This window comes from Phaethon lepturus, unplaced genomic scaffold, assembly GCF_000687285.1.
Source record: "Phaethon lepturus isolate BGI_N335 unplaced genomic scaffold, ASM68728v1 scaffold17673, whole genome shotgun sequence".
Taxonomy (NCBI): Eukaryota; Metazoa; Chordata; class Aves; order Phaethontiformes; family Phaethontidae; genus Phaethon; species Phaethon lepturus.
The window spans coordinates 20430-39890 of record NW_010531362.1 but is presented as its reverse complement, the minus strand read 5'-3'; the positions used below and the strand labels follow the sequence as shown (position 1 = coordinate 39890).

Here is a 19461-nt window from a genome sequence, read left to right as displayed (position 1 = left end):
CCTTGGCAGCTTACCTGTTTGCTGTTTAGTTGCACCACAAAGAAAATTAGCTTGGACCCAGGAGGGCTTATTAGCTCATGCCCAGCACTGAGAAAACACAGTACACGCAGCTTCCAGGAACGAATTTGCCAGATCTGAACCGTCTCCCGCAGGGCTACTCGGAGACCTCTGCAGCTTAGGGTGGGTGGGTGAGTTTGCCGAAGCTCTGCAGAGAGCCACGCTGGATGTAATGCCACACCCAAGCTCATACACCCACAGTAGCATGAGATGGTCTGTGGACAGATCCAGTTGGCTCTGTGTGAGACAGTTCAGTCTTCCAGAGACATTAAGCCTTGTTAATCCTGATCTAACTCCATGCACCATGCTCCCTAAAAAATCCTACCGTATCCCTTTACCTGCATTTTTCTCATTCTCTGTCATATATCACAGTCCTCTATTTCCCATACTGTTTTCTCCCTAACTCCTCAAAAGTGCCCCAAGGACTGCACTGAGCATGACAACACCTAAAACAATTACATTCTGAAGAACATCCCCAGCTCAAAATACTTCACTTGTCATCCTTGGATGCACTCCTCTACTCACATTGCCTAAATACAATGATGAAGGAGTTAAAAGAGCATCATTACAGGAAGAGGGGAGGAAAGGGAAGATTCCATTTGCTTTTGTTTTCTTTCCAAGCAATCAATCTTCTTGGACTGGGCTTCCTCTCAAATTTCTGTCTTTGCTCCAGCAATTCCCAGGGCAGAAGTTTCAGAAATAACAACAGAAAGGTTGTGTTGATGCAGGGCAGCCTCCTTAGTTACAGGCATCTTCAAGGGACTGACAAGACTTTATAAACCTACCTCCCCAATACAAGCTGCAGTGCTTAGGCAGGGGGAGAAGGGGTTGAGAAAGTGATATTGTGTTATATACAGCCAGACTGACTCTAGCACTCTTTTGGATGGTGAGTTTGAGTTGCTCATCACAGGCTGCTGTTACTGGAGGGAGGAAGAATTCAACTAGGCCAAAAAATGCCTGGCCCAGGATTTCACAGGCTTGTGGCAATCAGTAATGCATCTGCCAGCAACGTGGCCATGCGAGCAAGGGGCAAGTGTGTTGACAGAGATAGTAAGATCTCATCTCTGCCTGGAGTCACTGGAACTGTTTTCAGGACTGTAGTCACTGTATGGTGCTGCCTCTGCAGGAACCTGATAGGGGAGTGAAAGTTTTCCATTTCCATGAATTGCATCTGAGCCATTCACTTTACTTCTGCTGTTCGAGTTCAGTGAAGCTGTAGCCCCATCACCTGCCATACTCCTGGTCACAAATATGCAGATTAGTTATGAATTTCTTGGGAACAGTTTCTTCTATTTTACAGTAGGACGCTGTAAGCCCTCCTTACTTACTTTAGTTGTGGCTTTCCCTTGCTTGGGCCAACTTTCAAGCAACCTCCTTAAAAATGAAAACATTTTGTGAAGATATCAGCAACTCCTGATAACTGCAGCAGTATTAACATGTTTAAGCAAAACATGTAAGTGGATTGAACGCAGGTCAGAAACTATTCCTGCTGCTGTTTGTCTATAGGCAAGCTGTTTTCTCTTAATATCTTGAGTTTCCCAATCTATAAAATGAGACGGAACTGCTAGTGTCTTTGCAAAGTGCTTTGAGAGCTAGGAATGAAACTTCTGGAGATTTAGTATCATGCCAACTTCAAAAATTATTTTGAATTTCTTTATATGGAACAAGGAGATAAGCTATGAGCTTTAGAAAGCTTACTAACAAATATTGGCCTATATCATGCCTTTACCATAGATACCAAATTCATGCCATGGCAACAAGCATCTTCTCTTAGGTCTTTGGTATCCAAAACTGAAGAATAAGCAACTCAAACATTGAAGTCAATAATATTTATAAAACTATCGACACGTTTAAGATATTAGTTAACTGGCTGAAATTACCTAGCTCTTTCAGGCTTTTAAGGAAAGCCTGTTACTTAAGACCTAGAAAATAATCCAGAACTACTTCTTTTCCTCATAATATAAGCAAATGACATTCAATTCGTCATCTTCAGGGTTTGGAATGCAGTAATGAAACTTGATGATAAAAACCCAAGGTGTTGCCCTCTTAGCAAATTTTGTTCTTGTTTCTCTACCTTTGACATACACTTAGCACTAAAATTAATGCCAGCAGACAATGCTCGTGAATATCTATGCAGTAACTCTGTCCTACAACCCATAATTATGGTTGAAATTCTGCATTCTCCATGTGGGGTGTTCTATCTTACACTGAGATACAGACAGTGCAGCAAGAAAGAATTTGGTACCTTTCCTGTATCAATGAATGTATCAGTATAGATGTGCTGATCGGCAAACTAGATGGTCTCCGAGATACAGGCAGGGCATGATGCAGATTGGCATTTCCTACCTAGTGCACGTCTCCAGTATGACTTTGTATTCCCGATGGTCCTGATCTGAAGCTGGGTCATCATCATCCACCAGTGTCCTCTCTCTGTGCAGGGCTTCAGAGCGATTCTCATCTGGAGAGACAGACCGCAGGAGATTTGGAGTTTGAAGATGCTGCTCTGACTTTGGCTCCTTGAGGTTAACCAGGAGCTGGAAAGCTGGTTTGGCAATCGGATCAGGAACGTTGTAAGTGACATCAATCTGCAGCAGAAAGGGAGGTAAAAATGAAACAAAAAAAGAGTCAGGGCAGCTTATTAGATCCCAGTGTTTCATTGCATCTACAAACGTTGCCCAAAGACCAGCATGAACACCAGATTTCTTCAGAGAGAGGCAACTGGCAGGCACAGAGGCAACAGAGGCTTTGCAACACAGTTATATATAGATAAAGGTATACCAGAGCAAATTCACCCTAGTACAACCACACTTACTTCTATGAATGAAAGCAATACCATGCTATACAACTACTTTGAGAAAAATTCAAAGTGTAACTCCTCCCTCATAGCAAACTGGGATTAAACAGGTAGCAAACAGACTGTGAGTTTAGAGATCACCTGCTCATGTACTTTCTCCAGTCCCATGGAAACCTTACCTGCATCAGACAGCAGCCTTCACCTTTGGCACTCACAAACAGTCCCGTCGGAATACTGGGTATCTGGGGAGAATCCACAGGTAAGACACAGGCAAGACATGGCACTCAGAATGGAAACGAATATCAATTTTAGCTTTATTCTGTACAAAATATCTTTCTGGTTATAAAGGAGACTGCAGAAGTGAAGTGATGAAGCTTATTCTTTTCAGCCACCTGCATTTAACAATGGTAGAAACAAGCAGCAGCCCAAAATAAGCACCAAGCATTAGTTAGGGCAAAAAATGCCTTTAACTTTGAGTCCTGCCTCCTTCACACCTGGACCCAGCCATAAAACACCATAAAGTCCTAAGACCTCAGTGCTTAGCTTGTGCTTTTACCATTACTGAACTTATCTGAGTTGTCATTCAGAACCCAGTTCACATGGATCGCTTTAAAAACTTGGCTACATAAATACAAAACCACCTACCACTGCAGTCTGGAGGACTTTTTTATTCATCTTGTTAAGCTCAAACGTCTCCTGGTAGTCTAGATTAGTAGAAGCCAAGGAAATGGTAAGGTTGACTCCTCCAACATAGGACAGGATAGCATATTCAGCCAGAGCCTGCAGGGCTACACATGTGTCCTAGGGATCAGAAGAGGTAGAGATCAGAATAGTGAAGAATACAGGAGCATAGTAAACTTACAAACAAGCACTGTGCTGTACAGTCATCAGCTTCTGGTAGCAGAATCTTCGTTATTAATTCAGATAGCAAAAGAAATATCAGGTTTCGTTCACTTTTGCTGTCAAAGCCATCTGTAAGGACAAAGTCTAGGTTCCTTTCAAATTATCAGTCCAAGAAGGAAGCAGTAAAGAGCACTGGAAATTTTTTTTTTTCTTACCAGAACACAGACAGTTTCTGTCTAGACTCTAGCTAGAAACTCTCCATTGACCATGCCTGAATCAATTGATTTCCACAATTGATTATGCATGCATTGAAGCTACCTTTTTCAGAGACAGCCCACCTGAGTAGATGAGAATCCTCCAAGTGCATTCCTTTGCTGTGAAAGCCATTTTACTACTGGGAGTGCAGAAGCCACGTCTCCTAGGAGTGTGTACGTCAAAAGGGCATAAGATGTCATTTCCACTTCTGCTGAAACAACTAAAAGAGAGGAGGAGGGGGAAAATAAAAAAAAAATCAAATACCATCTATAAGTGAGAATCTGGGCAGGTCTCAAGACAGTTGCATGGATATTCATTAACTGAAAAAAAAAAATTAAGAGTCTGCAGAAGTAAACACAGGAAGAGAAAAATGGAGTTAAAAGATGTCTGCACCCAATATGCATCATCTTCCAAAGATATCTCTGCTTCCAACATAAGCTCTTTCCTTCACACAATAGATAACCTTCTTTCTACTTGATTGTGTCCCACTCCAGCTCTACTTTGCTGCTGCCCATACTGTATTCCTCTCCTAGAGATTTTCATATGATATCCAGTTAGATCCCTCCTGAACATTGGTGCACCTACATCCTATTAGAAAAGTCAATGGCTTTAAGTGACTTGAAAATTATAGCATCATTCACTGTTGTGGCTTTGATAGTTAAAGTCTAGGAAATCAGCTGAAATGTCAGTGACTGCCAATAAAAGCTGGCTGTACAAACCCTAGAACCATTTGAAAATACAAAGCTAAACAGCTCTAAAATTAAATGCATTTGACTTGTCTCAGATTTCCATTTCAAATGATTCCTCCCTGCTGGAATCCCTTATGGCTTTCACTCTTCTGTATCACTCACTGTCTTTATAAAACTGGAGTGAAAAATGGTAAGATTGCTGGAGAGCTCAAAAGACAGTCCTGTCTTGACCACACTTAGCTGTCTCTCATTTGCTCTTAAGCAGCTCTTTCAGCATAGCATTACTTGCCTTTTATGAGCTCTCATTTCATCTGGACCCTGACTGACTGACATTTTCAGAATACCTTCTATTGTATAAACAATTTACTAGAATACATGCAGTCAGTAGCCTGCTGTTGCAGCCCATTCTCTTATCTCTGTCTTTGCAGTACAAGTACCTGATTGAGAGAGACCATCATTAAATCCCATGAAGGTATCTTCATCAGCAACAAGAGTTCCCGTCAAACTCCAGTGTGTAAAGCCATCTAGAAAAATAGAACAGTAGAATATCTACTGCAGGACTGCAGCTAAGCCCCTGTACATGGGAAGAATGAAATTCTAATTTTGCATTGACTCAAAGAACAGATTCATGCCCCGAACCGCACCGTCTCTCCTCCTTTTAGACAAGTATTCCCTGGGCAAGAGGCTCCCTTTTGCAATTACAAAGATGGCTCAATGTGACAAATTAGGTAATTCCTGGATTTTGGATTAAAATACACCATCAGGGAATGTGATCTGTTACAAGGCAAACTCTTTGTCATATTGACAGGAAAGGCACTGCAGAGCCTCTGGTACACTCGCCTTCTTCCAGCATTAGCTGCAGATGTGGAACTAAGGTACTCAGCCCTCCCTGCAGAGAATCAAGAAAACTCTTGCCTTACGAATTCAAACCGTGCCACGAGGAAGACCTCCTCTCACAGGCTCTATCCTCTCCAGTAACTCAAATATATCATTCAAGTTGCAAGGGTTGTTTGCTTGTTCCCGTAAGAGAATCGCCAGTTCAGGGACTTGCCAGATTGGACCCAGGAGCACAGTACCTTGTGTAATAGCCATGCTGTTCATTTTCCGCAGTGCCACAGCAGCGGAGGGACTGTGTAGCAGTGTCAGGGCATATGCAATCAAGGCAGTAGTGTAGGGGTCTTCTGCTGAATACAAGTTGGACTCTAAGAAATGTTTTGCTTTGTCAACAGCTGTTTGTTCTTCCTATATTTAGGGGAAAAAGCCCAGACATATTACCAGCCTCTATATCTCAGAAGTTAGAATCACTTTATTTCTCATCACTTTGTGTCCATTAAAAAAAAAAACCAAAACCAAACAGAACTAGGAAAGATACAGTTTGCTCTCTGCAGAATGACACTAACACTTTCCTTTCCTTAAGAAAAGCCATGCAACACAAATTCAAAAAAAAAAAAAAAGGGAGCAAATAGCATAGCAAAAATGATCTAGACTAACACTGAGACACATTTATCCCCCCTAAAGCTGAAGAAATTTCATGGGCCTTCAAGGCAGTAGATGAACAGAGCAGAAGCAAGCTCTCTACTGTATGTTTGATTGTGTTCCTGACACTCTGGAGCGTCTAGCAGACGCCAGAGGATAATAAAGGCCAAGGTTCCCAGGGGTCCCTGCAGCCAACAAAAATGTTTTATTAACTCCCTCAATGACCTCACCATGTAGGAACGTGGCTCTGATAATTTATAGAAACAATTTAATTGGACTTGATGTAATTTGGTTTCCTTTGATTTCCCTGTGGCACTAACCTTCCCCTTCCTCATTTCCTAGCTAACATCATTAGTAACACTTGCAAATCTCCTCTAGGAAAACCATTAGATCCACATAAACTGCACTTCCAGCAAATAAAAATGCTAAGGCTGTCTTGACACACAGCAGCCCAGAGGGAGCATCACATCACTTCTCAGAGGGGAGACACTGCTGACAGGGAGGCAGAAAGTTACTCTATGAGCACTGGAGGATGTTGGGTTTTGTTTTTTTGTTTTGTTTTTTAATTTTTAATAGGTTGAAGGCCGCCTGCTCCAACAGGAACTGGAGGTTAAGGGGTATCTGCTTGCAGCAGCAGCATAGTCTCACTCTTCAAGCTCTCCAGAGATGCCACCAGAAGTGCTGAGATTATCCCAAAGTTTCTGAACAGATACTGCTGTTTGCACTGGCTGTTTCAAAGTCTCCACAAACTCACTGGGTTTTGCCTGAACGGGCAATTCTTTTGCCTGAGTACGGATCACCAAGACATGCTGCAACATTCACTACACCTCCTGTTTTAATCTTCCAGTTCTACATGTGCAGACCTACTCACCCCCACCACTTTCCCTTGGCTGTTGAAGGGCAAGTGAAGAACTGTATTCATGACTTGCTCAGCGCATCTGCAAGTGGACGTTCTTCCAGTCATTGTGGGAATGTTCAACTCCCAGTTAGTGAGAATGTTTAACTATGATGTTATCCAAGCATCTCCATTCTAGTGAAATTGCATGCCAGGAAAAATACAACAGAGGAGAGGAGCACTGTTTTTACGGTGACTTTTAAGAAGGAATCTCTAAAATGCCAGTTGTACTGGAAGTGATTTCTTTTTTTCTACTTCAAGAATTATGCAGCGGAATTGCATGTTCCTAAGTAACTATTCTTTTTTTCTGTAGTATTCCTGTTCTGTCTCATTACAAAGAGGAGAAACATTTTTCTCCAGAGTCCTCAATCCAGCAGATCATAGGAGTACAGCTCTCCAAAGATACTGTAATCTAATAGCAGTAGCATTTTGGCCACTGTAGCAAAGGCAGACTACAAAAGTTTTCTGGATCCCCGAAGCCTATGTGGCCCTAGTTAAACTGCTGTTAGCACTAAGCTAGCTAGTTAAAGTTTTTTTTCAGTATATATAGGCAAGCTACCAGTATCTGCATAGGTTGCAATCACACCTTGAAATTACAAGGCAGAAAACATTTTTTGCAGGCATTTCTGTGAGAGGTTGGAGAATGGGGTTGCAGGGAAGAGCTTTGCTTTGGTAGAATAACTCTTGAGGTGATGGTTGAAGGATGGGAGATTACCCTGAATAACTTCAGAACAGATTCCTTAACTTTAGAGTAATCTCAAGGCTTTCCAACAGCCTCTGTTACCTGGATGCTACCATCCTAGTGAGCACAGAACAGCAGTAGAATCACGTTTTAAAAAAAAAAAAAAAAGAAAGAATTTTTAGAATATGTAGAACATGAGAGCTATTTTAACTAAGTTTTGTTACCTCAGAAGTTACACCTGTTTCTAGAAGAGATGCAACCACATAAGCTGTCAGGGAGATCTTACCATGGATTCCACCCTGGAGGGCAACAAACAGAAACCACTGGATGAAAACTCAAGAAAAGGACACTGGATAAAAAGACTCTTGAAGCAAGACAAAGAATATGTTATAAGAGAAGCCATGGTATCACAGAACTTCTTTTCCTTTGCACATAAGGAGTATGAAATTTAGGAACCCAAGCCAACATTGGAGCTTCCTTCCCTAGCAATAGCTTGAGAACACACTCAATGCACATAACTTTATACTCCGGGACACGATTCTGAAGTGACGTCTCCCTTGCCATTCTCATGGGACAGCACACAGATACGTTCTGATAGACTTTTTTTACCTGAATTTCTCCTAGTTCTTCCTATATTATTCTAGCCTTGTAAGTGCAATATTCATATTAGGCTTAGGGAAACTGCATCATTTCATGCTTTGATAATAACTTAAAAAATGCACTTATTGCATGATTTTGAGTCTGTGTAGTTTTTACCTGAATGTCCTTATTTAGTATCCTGCCCATAGCAGGAAAGGAACCGTCTTCTTTCTGATGCTGGATGATCCAGTCTTTGGCAGCTGTCAGTTCTTTTGGGTCAATGAAAATAAACCCACGAGACTGCGCAAAGGACTTGAGGACAAAAGCTGTTAGCCTATAAATAAAATTTATCATCTTTACTGAGAAAACAAATTCAGAATAATGTATCAGTAAGGGGAAAACAACATTCTTAGAAAGCACAAATGTTAAAGATCTTGTTGGGGAAACAGTAAATATTAAAAAAAAAAAGGTACATAAAAACACCTGAACACTGTCCAAACTTCTGGATAAGAGCACGATTAAGGATCAACAAATTAAATTGACAAGTATAACTGGAAGATATATTTGTTTTAGTTATGACACACTCTGAAATTCAGTTCTCTTTTACAGGTGCTCACCTACTACCCAAATTATTTTATACATAACGAAAGCTTTTAAAATAAGAATCAATATCCTTATAAATACGGAATTATTTGCAGAGAATAGAGAGGAGTCAATTTTCCAACTTTATTACTGTCTTAACTAAAAAAAATAAATAATCCAGACCCATTGCTAAAGTCTGAGGCTGTGTTACACTTTACAGAGAATTAAGACTAAGAAAGCAACAGAAGTGTTTTTGGAATTCTAAACCTCTGACATACAACAAGTGTGAACTCTGGCCAGCTTTGGGAGATTGAATCATTCATTTACAAGGCTCTGAGGAATGGGAGGGTAGAAAGCATGCTGCCTGGCAGGGGATTTTTCAAGTGTTAAGTAATTCTGTGTCACCATATTTTACATCTAGGGACTGGGAGATGCCAGATACAAGATAAAAGTTTACTATCTTAGAAACAGCGAGGCAGCAGCATCATAGAAGTGGTACTTCCCTTCAGATGAGTTCATGAAGAAAATGAGTTTAAAGCAAAATACAGAGCAGATGGAAAAGCCAAATGGCAGTGCAAGGAAATGAATGAAGACAAGAATCTACTACATCTGAGACATTATAGGCAACTAACACGCTAATGTGATGTAACGTACAACCTTAAAAGCCATGGTTTCCTAAGGGGGACACTCGTGAGATGAGCTGACTTCTCAGTTTCATGATTTCTGGCTCATAGTGTTTGACACTGAAAGGTACTGCACTTCAATTCTCAGGGCATAAATCCACACCATTCCATTTCATCCATAAGGGCATATAAAGTACTTGGGAGAAAGACTTCTTTGGGGTTTTTTGGGTTGGTTTTGGTGTTTGTTTTCGTACCCTAGTAGAAGCCTCTGCCACTTCTAGGGACAGCAAGTGTCTCTGTACATGCCTCAGGTGAAGCTCCATTCCTTAGTGGAATTAGGTGCTTAAATGCCCCATACATTGTTACTCCAATTCCAGTAGACCAAATATGATCCTTACCTATAGCTTCTGTGCATAAAGCCTGGACATATTAGTAGATGTGACTACCTTAACTGCCCCTGAGTCTTGAAACGACTATAATACACCTACTAGTGTAGTATGAACACTCAGCAGCATTGAAACAGTAAGTCTATAGTCATTGAGTATTATTTCTGTTCTCCACTGTGTGTGATACCACGATGGAAGCTGGAAAATTACTCTTCTTTCCTTGCCAATTGTGTATTTTTCCCATTTAGCAAACACTGAATTTTCTAACTCTTTTTTAAATAGCAACTCACCACATACTCCCCGAGGAATCCCTCTCGCCAAAAGCACTGTATGAACCATCTTGTCTCTTGTAGGTCAGCTGGCGCTGGTAGCCTGGAAGTCACAAAAGAATTGGGGGAGTCCAAAATCCTCACACAGAGAAAAACAAGAATTTAAAGTGAATGAAGACTCAGGCCATCTGGCACTAGTATAAGGGATTGTGCTGCCCGAGGCAACCTCTTATTTTGCTGTGAGTGATAAAGCCAGCTCTGTGTACATATGCTGTAGCTTATTCAGAAATCCATGCAGCCTAACATCTGTAAGGCTACAATTCCTGCATTTTGGCCAGTGGAAATGTTAAAAATTTGATACCCCTCTGAAAAGATGCAGTATTAAAAGAAAGAATTTTACTTAAGCGTACAGCCATTCTCCTTCCATTTTACTGAAAGCACCATGCAGATGAAAAATTTTTTCCTTCAATGATATAACTGGATTCAGACTTTTCTCCAAAGCTGTTGCTTGGGTCAACAATAACAGCTGTGATCTTAACGTATATGAACACTTCCTAGCTACTAGGGCTGGCTTATAAGGTTTGTTTTAGACAGCAGTTATTAGGAAGTTGAATGCTGAAGATAAGAATTCTCTACCGGAACGTCTTTGGAGATTGAAAATAAAGATAGTCAAAATGCTCTTCCTATTAGGAAAAGAATTTGCTTGTTAAACCTGTTGGTCATAACCGTCAACTGCCCACGCTAATAAAGCACTCGAAGCCTCTATATTGAGGAATGGAGAACACATGCTTTGATAAAGCTCTTAAATGCCCATTGGAATCAAACCCTTCAGAAAGGGTATTTCTAACATATGTCAAACCTGCAAGAAGACCGTGTCAAAGACATTGAGTACCTGCTGAATTCTCTGACACATGAATAGACATTTTATTCCACACTGCATGACATGTTTATGGGAATGGATTACTTTTTCACTTCCGGAGGCAAAGTTTCTTTGTTGACCTCTCCAGATACAGGCAGCTCCACAATCCCCACGCCACGTCTGCCCATGACTCCTGTACTTTTTCCTGTTGCTCTACAGCCTTCTGATGCTCATATGGAACGCAGATTGAGTGGTTTGAAACATGGGAGGAACAAAGCCCTAGAGATTAATAATGCTCTTATAGTTAAAACACCTTTGCCTGGGGGTTGTGGGATATATACAGGTACGTGGCAGACAGCATAAGTAACTATTTTTTTCTTCCTCCAAACAATAGGTGTTACATTAAATTAGATTGCTTTTCTTCTATATAGGCCTCAGACACGATTTACTACTGAGCACTTCCTCCTTAAATTGTTCCTCAGCATTAATTTCCAGCATGTTAGGTGGACAAATTAAGTACTTGTATTTTCATATCAGTCTTATCATTTTCTCTGTTCTTTTATTCAAATGTTCATTTTGAGTTGACTTATGCTTCATTGCTCTTACATTTATTCTTCTTTGCTTGCTAGGTTGATAGTGGCACAGATTTTATGTCTTGCTTGCTCCTCTGTTTTCTAAACACTCCTCTAGATGCTTGGACTCACTGGAGAGGTTCACCTTTCTACTTTTCACCTGTTCACCTGCTTTTGTAGAACTGCATTGTGGGAAAGTAGAGAGATTACTGACTGGTTTAGCTCAGGTCACTTTTAAGATCAGGGAATATACGGGAATTGTTGGGTATCAGCACTTTCTATGACGGATGACTAAGTGATGAAAAAGTTTTCTGGCTTGGTAAGTCACAAAAGCCTTCTAGAGTGAGCAAACAGACTTTCCCATCTAAACCTTATACTTGGCAGGGCTCCAATAAACACAGAAAAGTTTAAAACTCTTGAGGATTTCTTCTGTAAGGGTTAATTAGCAGGCAGAGTTTGGAGCCAAAAACCTGGAAGGTTTGCAGATTCATAAAAAGAAACAAAAGCATATGATACTGCAAAGGAAACACTGACCTGTACTATTAAAAAATTCTGCTATCAGCATGCACAAAAAATTACAAGTGAAATGACTATAACCAGGCAAAGGAAGAAGCACTGAGCTTTTGCTGCCGAGTACAAGAAATATATAACATATTATATTTTTACATTTACATTTTCAGAGGAGAACCACCTAATCCTGTCACCTCTGATTTCATGACATGACTATTGTCTGACTCATACACAAGACAGCTTTGTCCCTTTAGGTCATTTTTGTTTTTAATGATCTCCTATTTCTTACTTGTCCTGAGAATTGCATTTAGTTATAAACTATTTTGCACATGGCTATTCCCAAACACATGCTGAGAAAAACAGTGCATAAAATGATAGATTGCTTTGAGCTGTTTAGTGAGATAGGACAGGACACTGAAAGGACAGGTAAAAGCCTTCATTATACGGCTCTAGGTTAAATACTTTGGATATTAACTTTTGATTTTGGGTATACTGTTACTAAGAAAATACTGTTAAAAAAGAGAAAGTTCAGAGAAGAGCCATGTTGCAACTAAAGGACTGAAAAGACCATTTATGATTAAGGCAAAAAACCCTACATCTACAGATTTTTACTAAATTTGATTTTCCTTGACTTTCTGAAATGTTTAAACATAGAAATAAGCTGCCTAAGGCGGGGTGGGGGGCGGAAATCAATAAGCATGTTGACTAGGAGTTATTGAAGGGAAACACAGGCTACATATCAAGGCAAAACATCTTGCCATCCAAATCTGTTAACCTGTGAGATTATTCTACAAGAAATGATGAATCCTCATCACTTGGGATACTCTCTAATTAGAAAGTACAACGTGATACCAGTAAAACTCTTCTAACTTACAAGTCTTTCCCCTTCTATAAATTTTAAGTGTAATAAGTTACCTTGAACAAGGTAATCAGTAGCTTCGCTCTCCACCTCGTGACTGAGTTGTTTGGTTTTCTGCAGATACTTCAGGACAAAAACATTAGGAGCAAAATGGATCATGTTCTGCTCCCCACATCCAAAGGGTAATCGCAAAAGATTGTCCAAGTTGTTCAACGTAGGACCCATTACATCTCCTGTTTGAAAACGAGGCGATATGTTTGTATCAAGGAATTACACTTCCTTTTGATATCCTATGGTTAAAACCCACTTGATCACTAATTTCTACTAGCTACACATAGTCAACTTAAACAAACTGTATCATAAATTGGAAGTCCTTCAGATGTTAGGTCTTAGCCCTTCAAGCTCTTGCTGAAATACAAGAAATTTCACGTTTCAGAGTTTGATTATCCATGACTCCCCAATTTAGATTACTAGTTTAGAACACAGCACAATTTGTGATTATGATGAATATGAAAGGAATACTATGAATTCTAACAGACAGTGCCTCTGCAAAGCCCTCAGATGGTATCAACTTTAAGTCACTGTCAACTCAAGCAGTGTTCAAACAAGTGACCAAAAAAATATTTATTTGTCCCAGAACTAAGCAGCATATACCTCTGCAACTGCCTATCTTATCTGGTCTTTATTACTCAAACACTGGTCAGAAGCAAGTAACAGCTGGAGTATATCTCTTCATATTTGATAAGTGGTACCTAGTGATACCTCCTCATAATTGATACCTATTATTGAAGCCGTAGCTCTTTCTGATCCTGGAATTATGTTGTGGGGAACTCCAAGAGTAAATGCTTCATTGTGATTTTCATCAGTCTCTTCTTTTCTCCAAATTTTAAACTCTCCCATTGACCCCCAGCCTGTGGAAAAGCCAATGTACTTCACCTCAAGCTGTTTGGGGACTGTCCACTCCACAATAATAGACTCATTTAGCACCCGAGTACCATGGCCAACCTAAAAGAAACAAAACACCATGCAGTTCCAAGAACCCACACATAGGAAGTCAGACTGCCACGTGTCCTAAGACCCAGTAACTTATGTGTGCATCAGAGAACACTGTAAATGGACCAGTACCTTTCTCTTTCCCACCCACCAAACAATCCAAGGAAGTTTAATGAGAATTCCACAGGCTTGAACTCCAAGATTTTCAGCACATTTAGCACTAAAAACATCAAAGACTGAGGTCCTGAGAACGTAAAGTGGCAAGAAGATATGTTCCGATTAAAACAGCCTGATCAAGAATTAATACAGAAAAAGCAACAGGAACGAAGCTTTCAGAACGTATCTTCTTCTACAACAAGCCTAATGAAAATCTGCCGTATATGTGCTCAAACTCTGTTTAAGAAAGCAAGAGACTTCCAGATCATTATGTAGATAAATTCACTACCTGGATAATTCCATTTTTCCAGCTGATCCAGAAGCTGCGGAATTCATCCCAGGAGAGGATACCAGCTGTGTCCCTGCTGACCACCGGCTCACCCATTTTGCTTATGGAAATCCATGTTTTAGTATTTTGATGTCCACCAATAACAATCTCAGTCATCTCTGCCATGTCATGTGGACCAGCGGACAAGGCCAGGTGAGCATCATTGTGTGCTTTCACAGCAATGTCAAAGTGTGTCATCTGGGCAGGTTTCTGCATGTATTGGTACTCATATTTGTTAGGTGTAGAAATGTGTATTTTCTCTAGTCAGAAAAATAATGGAACGTTGTAAGAATTAGAGCTTAGCTCACATACTTCAAATATACCCCACAGTTAACTACTAAAATGTAAACAAACAGACCTTTCTTAAGTACATGTTCTTTTTTCCAGCTTCTCTTAAACAAACTATAAAAGTATATGTGGATGTTTCTTCCCATCTTCTATTTATACCCCCTTCCAATATAAAAGATCCTTCAATTCAAACTGCTCAGCTGGATTACTTATGAAGCCTGTAAGTGATTTTTCAGTTCTAATCTAGTAGTCAAAAGCATCTCTGTTTAGCTACTGGAGCCAACTTTGAGCTATCCAAATCTCAGGCAGAAAGAACATACTGATTCCAGAACTGAATTTTAAAACACGAGCTGAAAATATAGTACAGTCACAGTTACTGTCCACAGTGCTGAATACCTAAACTGTTTCATAAAGTAAAGGAATTTAATTGCCATTTCCAGAAATCACTTGGGCAGTTAGAGCAAATTCATAATTAGCCAGCCAGGTAAGAAAGACTCTTTATTCAAAAGTTCCTCCTACACACCATAACTCATTAATCATAGAGAAATGGAAACAAAGATTTTTTTTTTCCTAAATTTTTTTTTTTTCATGAGATGAAGCCACATGTTTCTATTTATAACTAAATCAAACAAACTTAATTTATCTCATTCAAACAATGAACTTACCATTTGGGCAGAAGAACACACTATAGGTGTATTCTCTGGACAGTCCCTCTGGCTATATAAAGACAGAAATTCATGCAGAAAAATACAGTGCTTGGATTAGCAGTAACAGTTACTCAGTTTTACTTACAAAATACATAAATAATATTCTGCTGCTGTACAGTGTCTTATATCCTTTATAGAAAAGTTATTACACTGTATTCTGTTAGCTAGAGCTATACTAACCACTACCAGTGAACCTGACATCACAGTGTATTTCTTAGATGAACAGAGCAAGCTTATCTGATAAAATTTCTATCCCTTTTTTTCTGAACAGCACTGAAGATTCACCTGTATGAACTCAGAACCAAATGGGCCCTTTCTCTACACGTACCACAAAAAATGGATTATTTCCAGTCACGTAAACATACAATAAATCAACCTGAAGATTCTTATAAAGCTACTGAAGTTTCATTAACTACCTAAAAACTTTCAAGATTTGCCCAACCAGTTATAATTTTTTTTCGTCAAGTATTACAAATTCATATTTTCTTACCTCAATAATAACACTACTGCGAACATAATCCACTCCCACTGGGGTCCTTTTGTCCATATAATTGTCCTCTGAGTGCTTGCCATTCTTTAAGTTCTGCATCCCTTCCTGACAGCAATTAGTTCCACCATAAGCAAAAGCTTTTGCTAAGAAACAGAAGGGAAAAGATGCAGAGATTTTGTGATAGGAAGATCTTCAGGAGTTCAAGTGAAGATCTAAACTAATTAGATACAGTTCATTACCAATACATCAAGTGTTTTGTAATTACAGCTCTCATATTACCTTTATTCCACACGTATTTGAACAGTCACATCTAAAATCGAACAGTATTTGGACAGTCAAAGGGCAACAGAGAAACTCTTTCCTAGTTTCCAGCGTTACACAATTTTTACTGTGATTATTTGCTTGAAAGATGTACAGAATTTGTTGTTATTCTCCTATTTAAAAATTTCCACAGATCTCTTCAGGAAGATGTAACAGGTCCAAACCTTACATGACCACGTATCACACAACAGGAAGACTGATGGCTAGGGAAGCTCCTGAACTTTGTTCATACAGACTCTTCAGTGCATTACAGCTATAGAACCTGTTTCTAAGAAACAGGTGAGGTTGAAAAGCTAAGTTGGCAGAAAGTGGAACAAATGATTCCACTTTGGCGTACTAGGGAAATAAGAATTTTCTTCTGAAAGAGGAATAAAAAGGAAACACTTGTAAAAAATCCTTCAAGCAGCAAGCTATTTTTATTTCTATACTACCAGTGATGTTGCTCAGTCCAAGCTCATTGAAGGACAAAACGATAGAGGTGGGTTTAGCTTCCCCAGGGGCAACGCACTTCTTTCTTGTCAGATGGTGCTTCCCAGGATGCCCAACAAACTTTATGCCTTTTGGAACAGAAATCTTCACATGGACCTGTCAAAATTTTTGAATGCCATTTATTGCATGTTTCAGCTGCAAAACCAACCGATATATATGAGAAATCTGAAAACCACAAAATGCTTAATATAATCATAGCATGCACAGATTATTAATTCTTCAAACCTTCTAGTAATGTATTTGACAGCATTACTTTCAGTTGAGCAATTCTACAAGTAGTTCAGAATGATACTGCAGGAGCTAGACAGATAATTAATTTAAGTAAACATCTAGTGAGATGCGATTTCTTAAAAAAAAAAAAGTTCTTTCAAAATAAACTACTTTCAGTAGCTTTCGGATTATGAAGGAAATTCTCTCTGTGGTTCAGCATAAGCTTCCTAATTGCCTTCCCTGCATTTTTCAATATTTGTATTTCTGAAGTGTTCCAAGACACTTCAGACGACTACAGCTGTTTCAAGCTAAAAGTAAATAAAGCAGTGACATTTATTCATACTGAAAAGCAAAATTGTTATCTTGTTCAAAGCATTTATGCTGACCTTATCGCTACATTACCACTATACCTTATCTACTGTAACTTGTAGCTCACGTTTTGGTAATAAAACATAATTTAGTGACTTAGCAACGGGAATAAAGAGGGCCATTACCTCTACACAGACAGCTAAGTAATTGTAGACAGTCAATGGGATTTTGGTCTGTTCTCCCCGGATGACGTGGTATGGCAAGGTGAAATCAATGAAGAAAGGTTTAAATGTCTTCAGTTCTGTTTGACTGGCAATGCCCAACCCCTTCTCTTCAGACAGACCCACAGCTTCAGTTATCCAGGTAGTGATGGAGTCTGGCACTTCCACATGCAGCTGTGCTTCTCCTGATATATTACTACCAAAGAGAACAGGGAATAACTTGGGTTGATCAGACTAATGAAATGCTCTTGAAAGAAGCTAAAGCACACAGGGCCAAACGTTTTGGGGAATTCCCTCCAGATTCAAACTTACAACATAGCATCAGTGTCAGCTTTGAACAGCAGCTTATAAAGGGCTCCATGTTTTCTATCAGGTTTTTTGAGACCTAGGCACATTTATAAGGAGCAGAACAGCAAGCAGTTGCTTCTGCAAAACACAGTCTAACATACAAGTTCTTACCGGAGTAAAAGCTTTACAGGCATTTGCAGACTCATTATAAAGTCACTTTTCTTAGAGGCAAACATTTGCAGAAAGTAAAAGAAAGTAAAAGAAAGTAAAAGAAAGTAAAAGAAAGTAAAAGAAAGTAAAAGAAAGTAAAAGAAAGTAAAAGAAAGTAAAAGAAAGTAAAAGAAAGTAAAAGAAAGTAAAAGAAAGTAAAAGAAAGTAAAAGAAAGTAAAAGAAAGTAAAAGAAAGTAAAAGAAAGTAAAAGAAAGTAAAAGAAAGTAAAAGAAAGTAAAAGAAAGTAAAAGAAAGTAAAAGAAAGTAAAAGAAAGTAAAAGAAAGTAAAAGAAAGTAAAAGAAAGTAAAAGAAAGTAAAAGAAAGTAAAAGAAAGTAAAAGAAAGTAAAAGAAAGTAAAAGAAAGTAAAAGAAAGTAAAAGAAAGTAAAAGAAAGTAAAAGAAAGTAAAAGAAAGTAAAAGAAAGTAAAAGAAAGTAAAAGAAAGTAAAAGAAAGTAAAAGAAAGTAAAAGAAAGTAAAAGAAAGTAAAAGAAAGTAAAAGAAAGTAAAAGAAAGTAAAAGAAAGTAAAAGAAAGTAAAAGAAAGTAAAAGAAAGTAAAAGAAAGTAAAAGAAAGTAAAAGAAAGTAAAAGAAAGTAAAAGAAAGTAAAAAACCCTAGGCTGAGATCCTGGATAAAAATAGTTCAGCAATAATTTATTAAACAGCTAGTGAAACAAAAATAATTTTTCTTGGAACCCATTGTCCTTGTATACATTGCCACACTGCAGACTCTGCTTGAACGTAAGGGCAAATGAGAAATTTTCCAGACACCAAGTTCAGCAACTGCTTGTCCAGGGGAGCATATTTTGATTCAGAAACATTTTGGTTGGTTGGCTTTTGGAATGCCCAACTCAGAAAATTTCCAAAAACATAATTTTCTTCCAATGAAGATTGAAACTAATTATTAAAAATTAAATTTCTGTTCTGAGTATTTGGCTTTACTGTGCATACCACAACAGGGTATCATAAACCTGGTATCCTCTTCCATGCTTTATAATAATAGAAATTCAATTTTGTTCTGCAGACTTTGCTATTTCCCTCCTGCAAAGAAGCTTTGGCCTTGCCTGGAACAGAAAACATTTCCTCTAAAGCAAGAACAAAAGCTATTTCATGGCTCAACTGGCAGGATGATTGGTGCAGTTATGAGTACACCCTAAGGTTGTTTTCTCTCAAGTTCTTATTTATTCCCCAGAGCTTGATACACATGCTGCTAGCTCTGTAATCTTTTGAGAGCAACATGCATCTTAGTTGGCATAGAAAACGAGACAGCAAGGTCTTCAGAATAAGCTCTGCGAGGCTACAGCATAACACACTGTCTTTCAATGCTGCAATACCACCTGATTCATATCCAGGACGAACTGAAGAATTGCACTTTCACTGCTTTTCAGCTGAAGGTTATTTACATTTTAGGCACCAATGAAGTACCTTTACGTTCAATGTGTAAATCAACCGTTGGCAATTTTCAATGAGCCCAAGCTCTTCTAACTGTCAGTAACTAGGCAGTATGTCATGTACCGGTCT

The 19461-nt window shown here is 39.0% G+C and overlaps 1 protein-coding gene across 1 annotated transcript in view; it reads right to left on the bottom strand.

Moving 5' to 3' along the window:
• The window catches only part of CPAMD8 (C3 and PZP-like, alpha-2-macroglobulin domain containing 8), a 55112-nt gene that overhangs the window by 15232 nt on the left and 20419 nt on the right, over positions 1-19461 (bottom strand). The window contains exons 20-35 of the mRNA XM_010284537.1: positions 17407-17638; positions 16645-16798; positions 15893-16035; positions 15361-15412; positions 14369-14667; positions 13710-13935; positions 12987-13163; positions 10152-10233; positions 8448-8604; positions 7916-7990; positions 5715-5880; positions 5076-5162; positions 4033-4169; positions 3497-3652; positions 3031-3093; positions 2404-2642 (exon numbers count right to left, since the gene is read on the bottom strand). Coding sequence (XP_010282839.1) covers positions 2404-2642; positions 3031-3093; positions 3497-3652; positions 4033-4169; positions 5076-5162; positions 5715-5880; positions 7916-7990; positions 8448-8604; positions 10152-10233; positions 12987-13163; positions 13710-13935; positions 14369-14667; positions 15361-15412; positions 15893-16035; positions 16645-16798; positions 17407-17638 — 2445 coding nt within the window. The remainder of the gene's footprint in view (positions 1-2403; positions 2643-3030; positions 3094-3496; positions 3653-4032; positions 4170-5075; positions 5163-5714; positions 5881-7915; positions 7991-8447; positions 8605-10151; positions 10234-12986; positions 13164-13709; positions 13936-14368; positions 14668-15360; positions 15413-15892; positions 16036-16644; positions 16799-17406; positions 17639-19461) is intronic.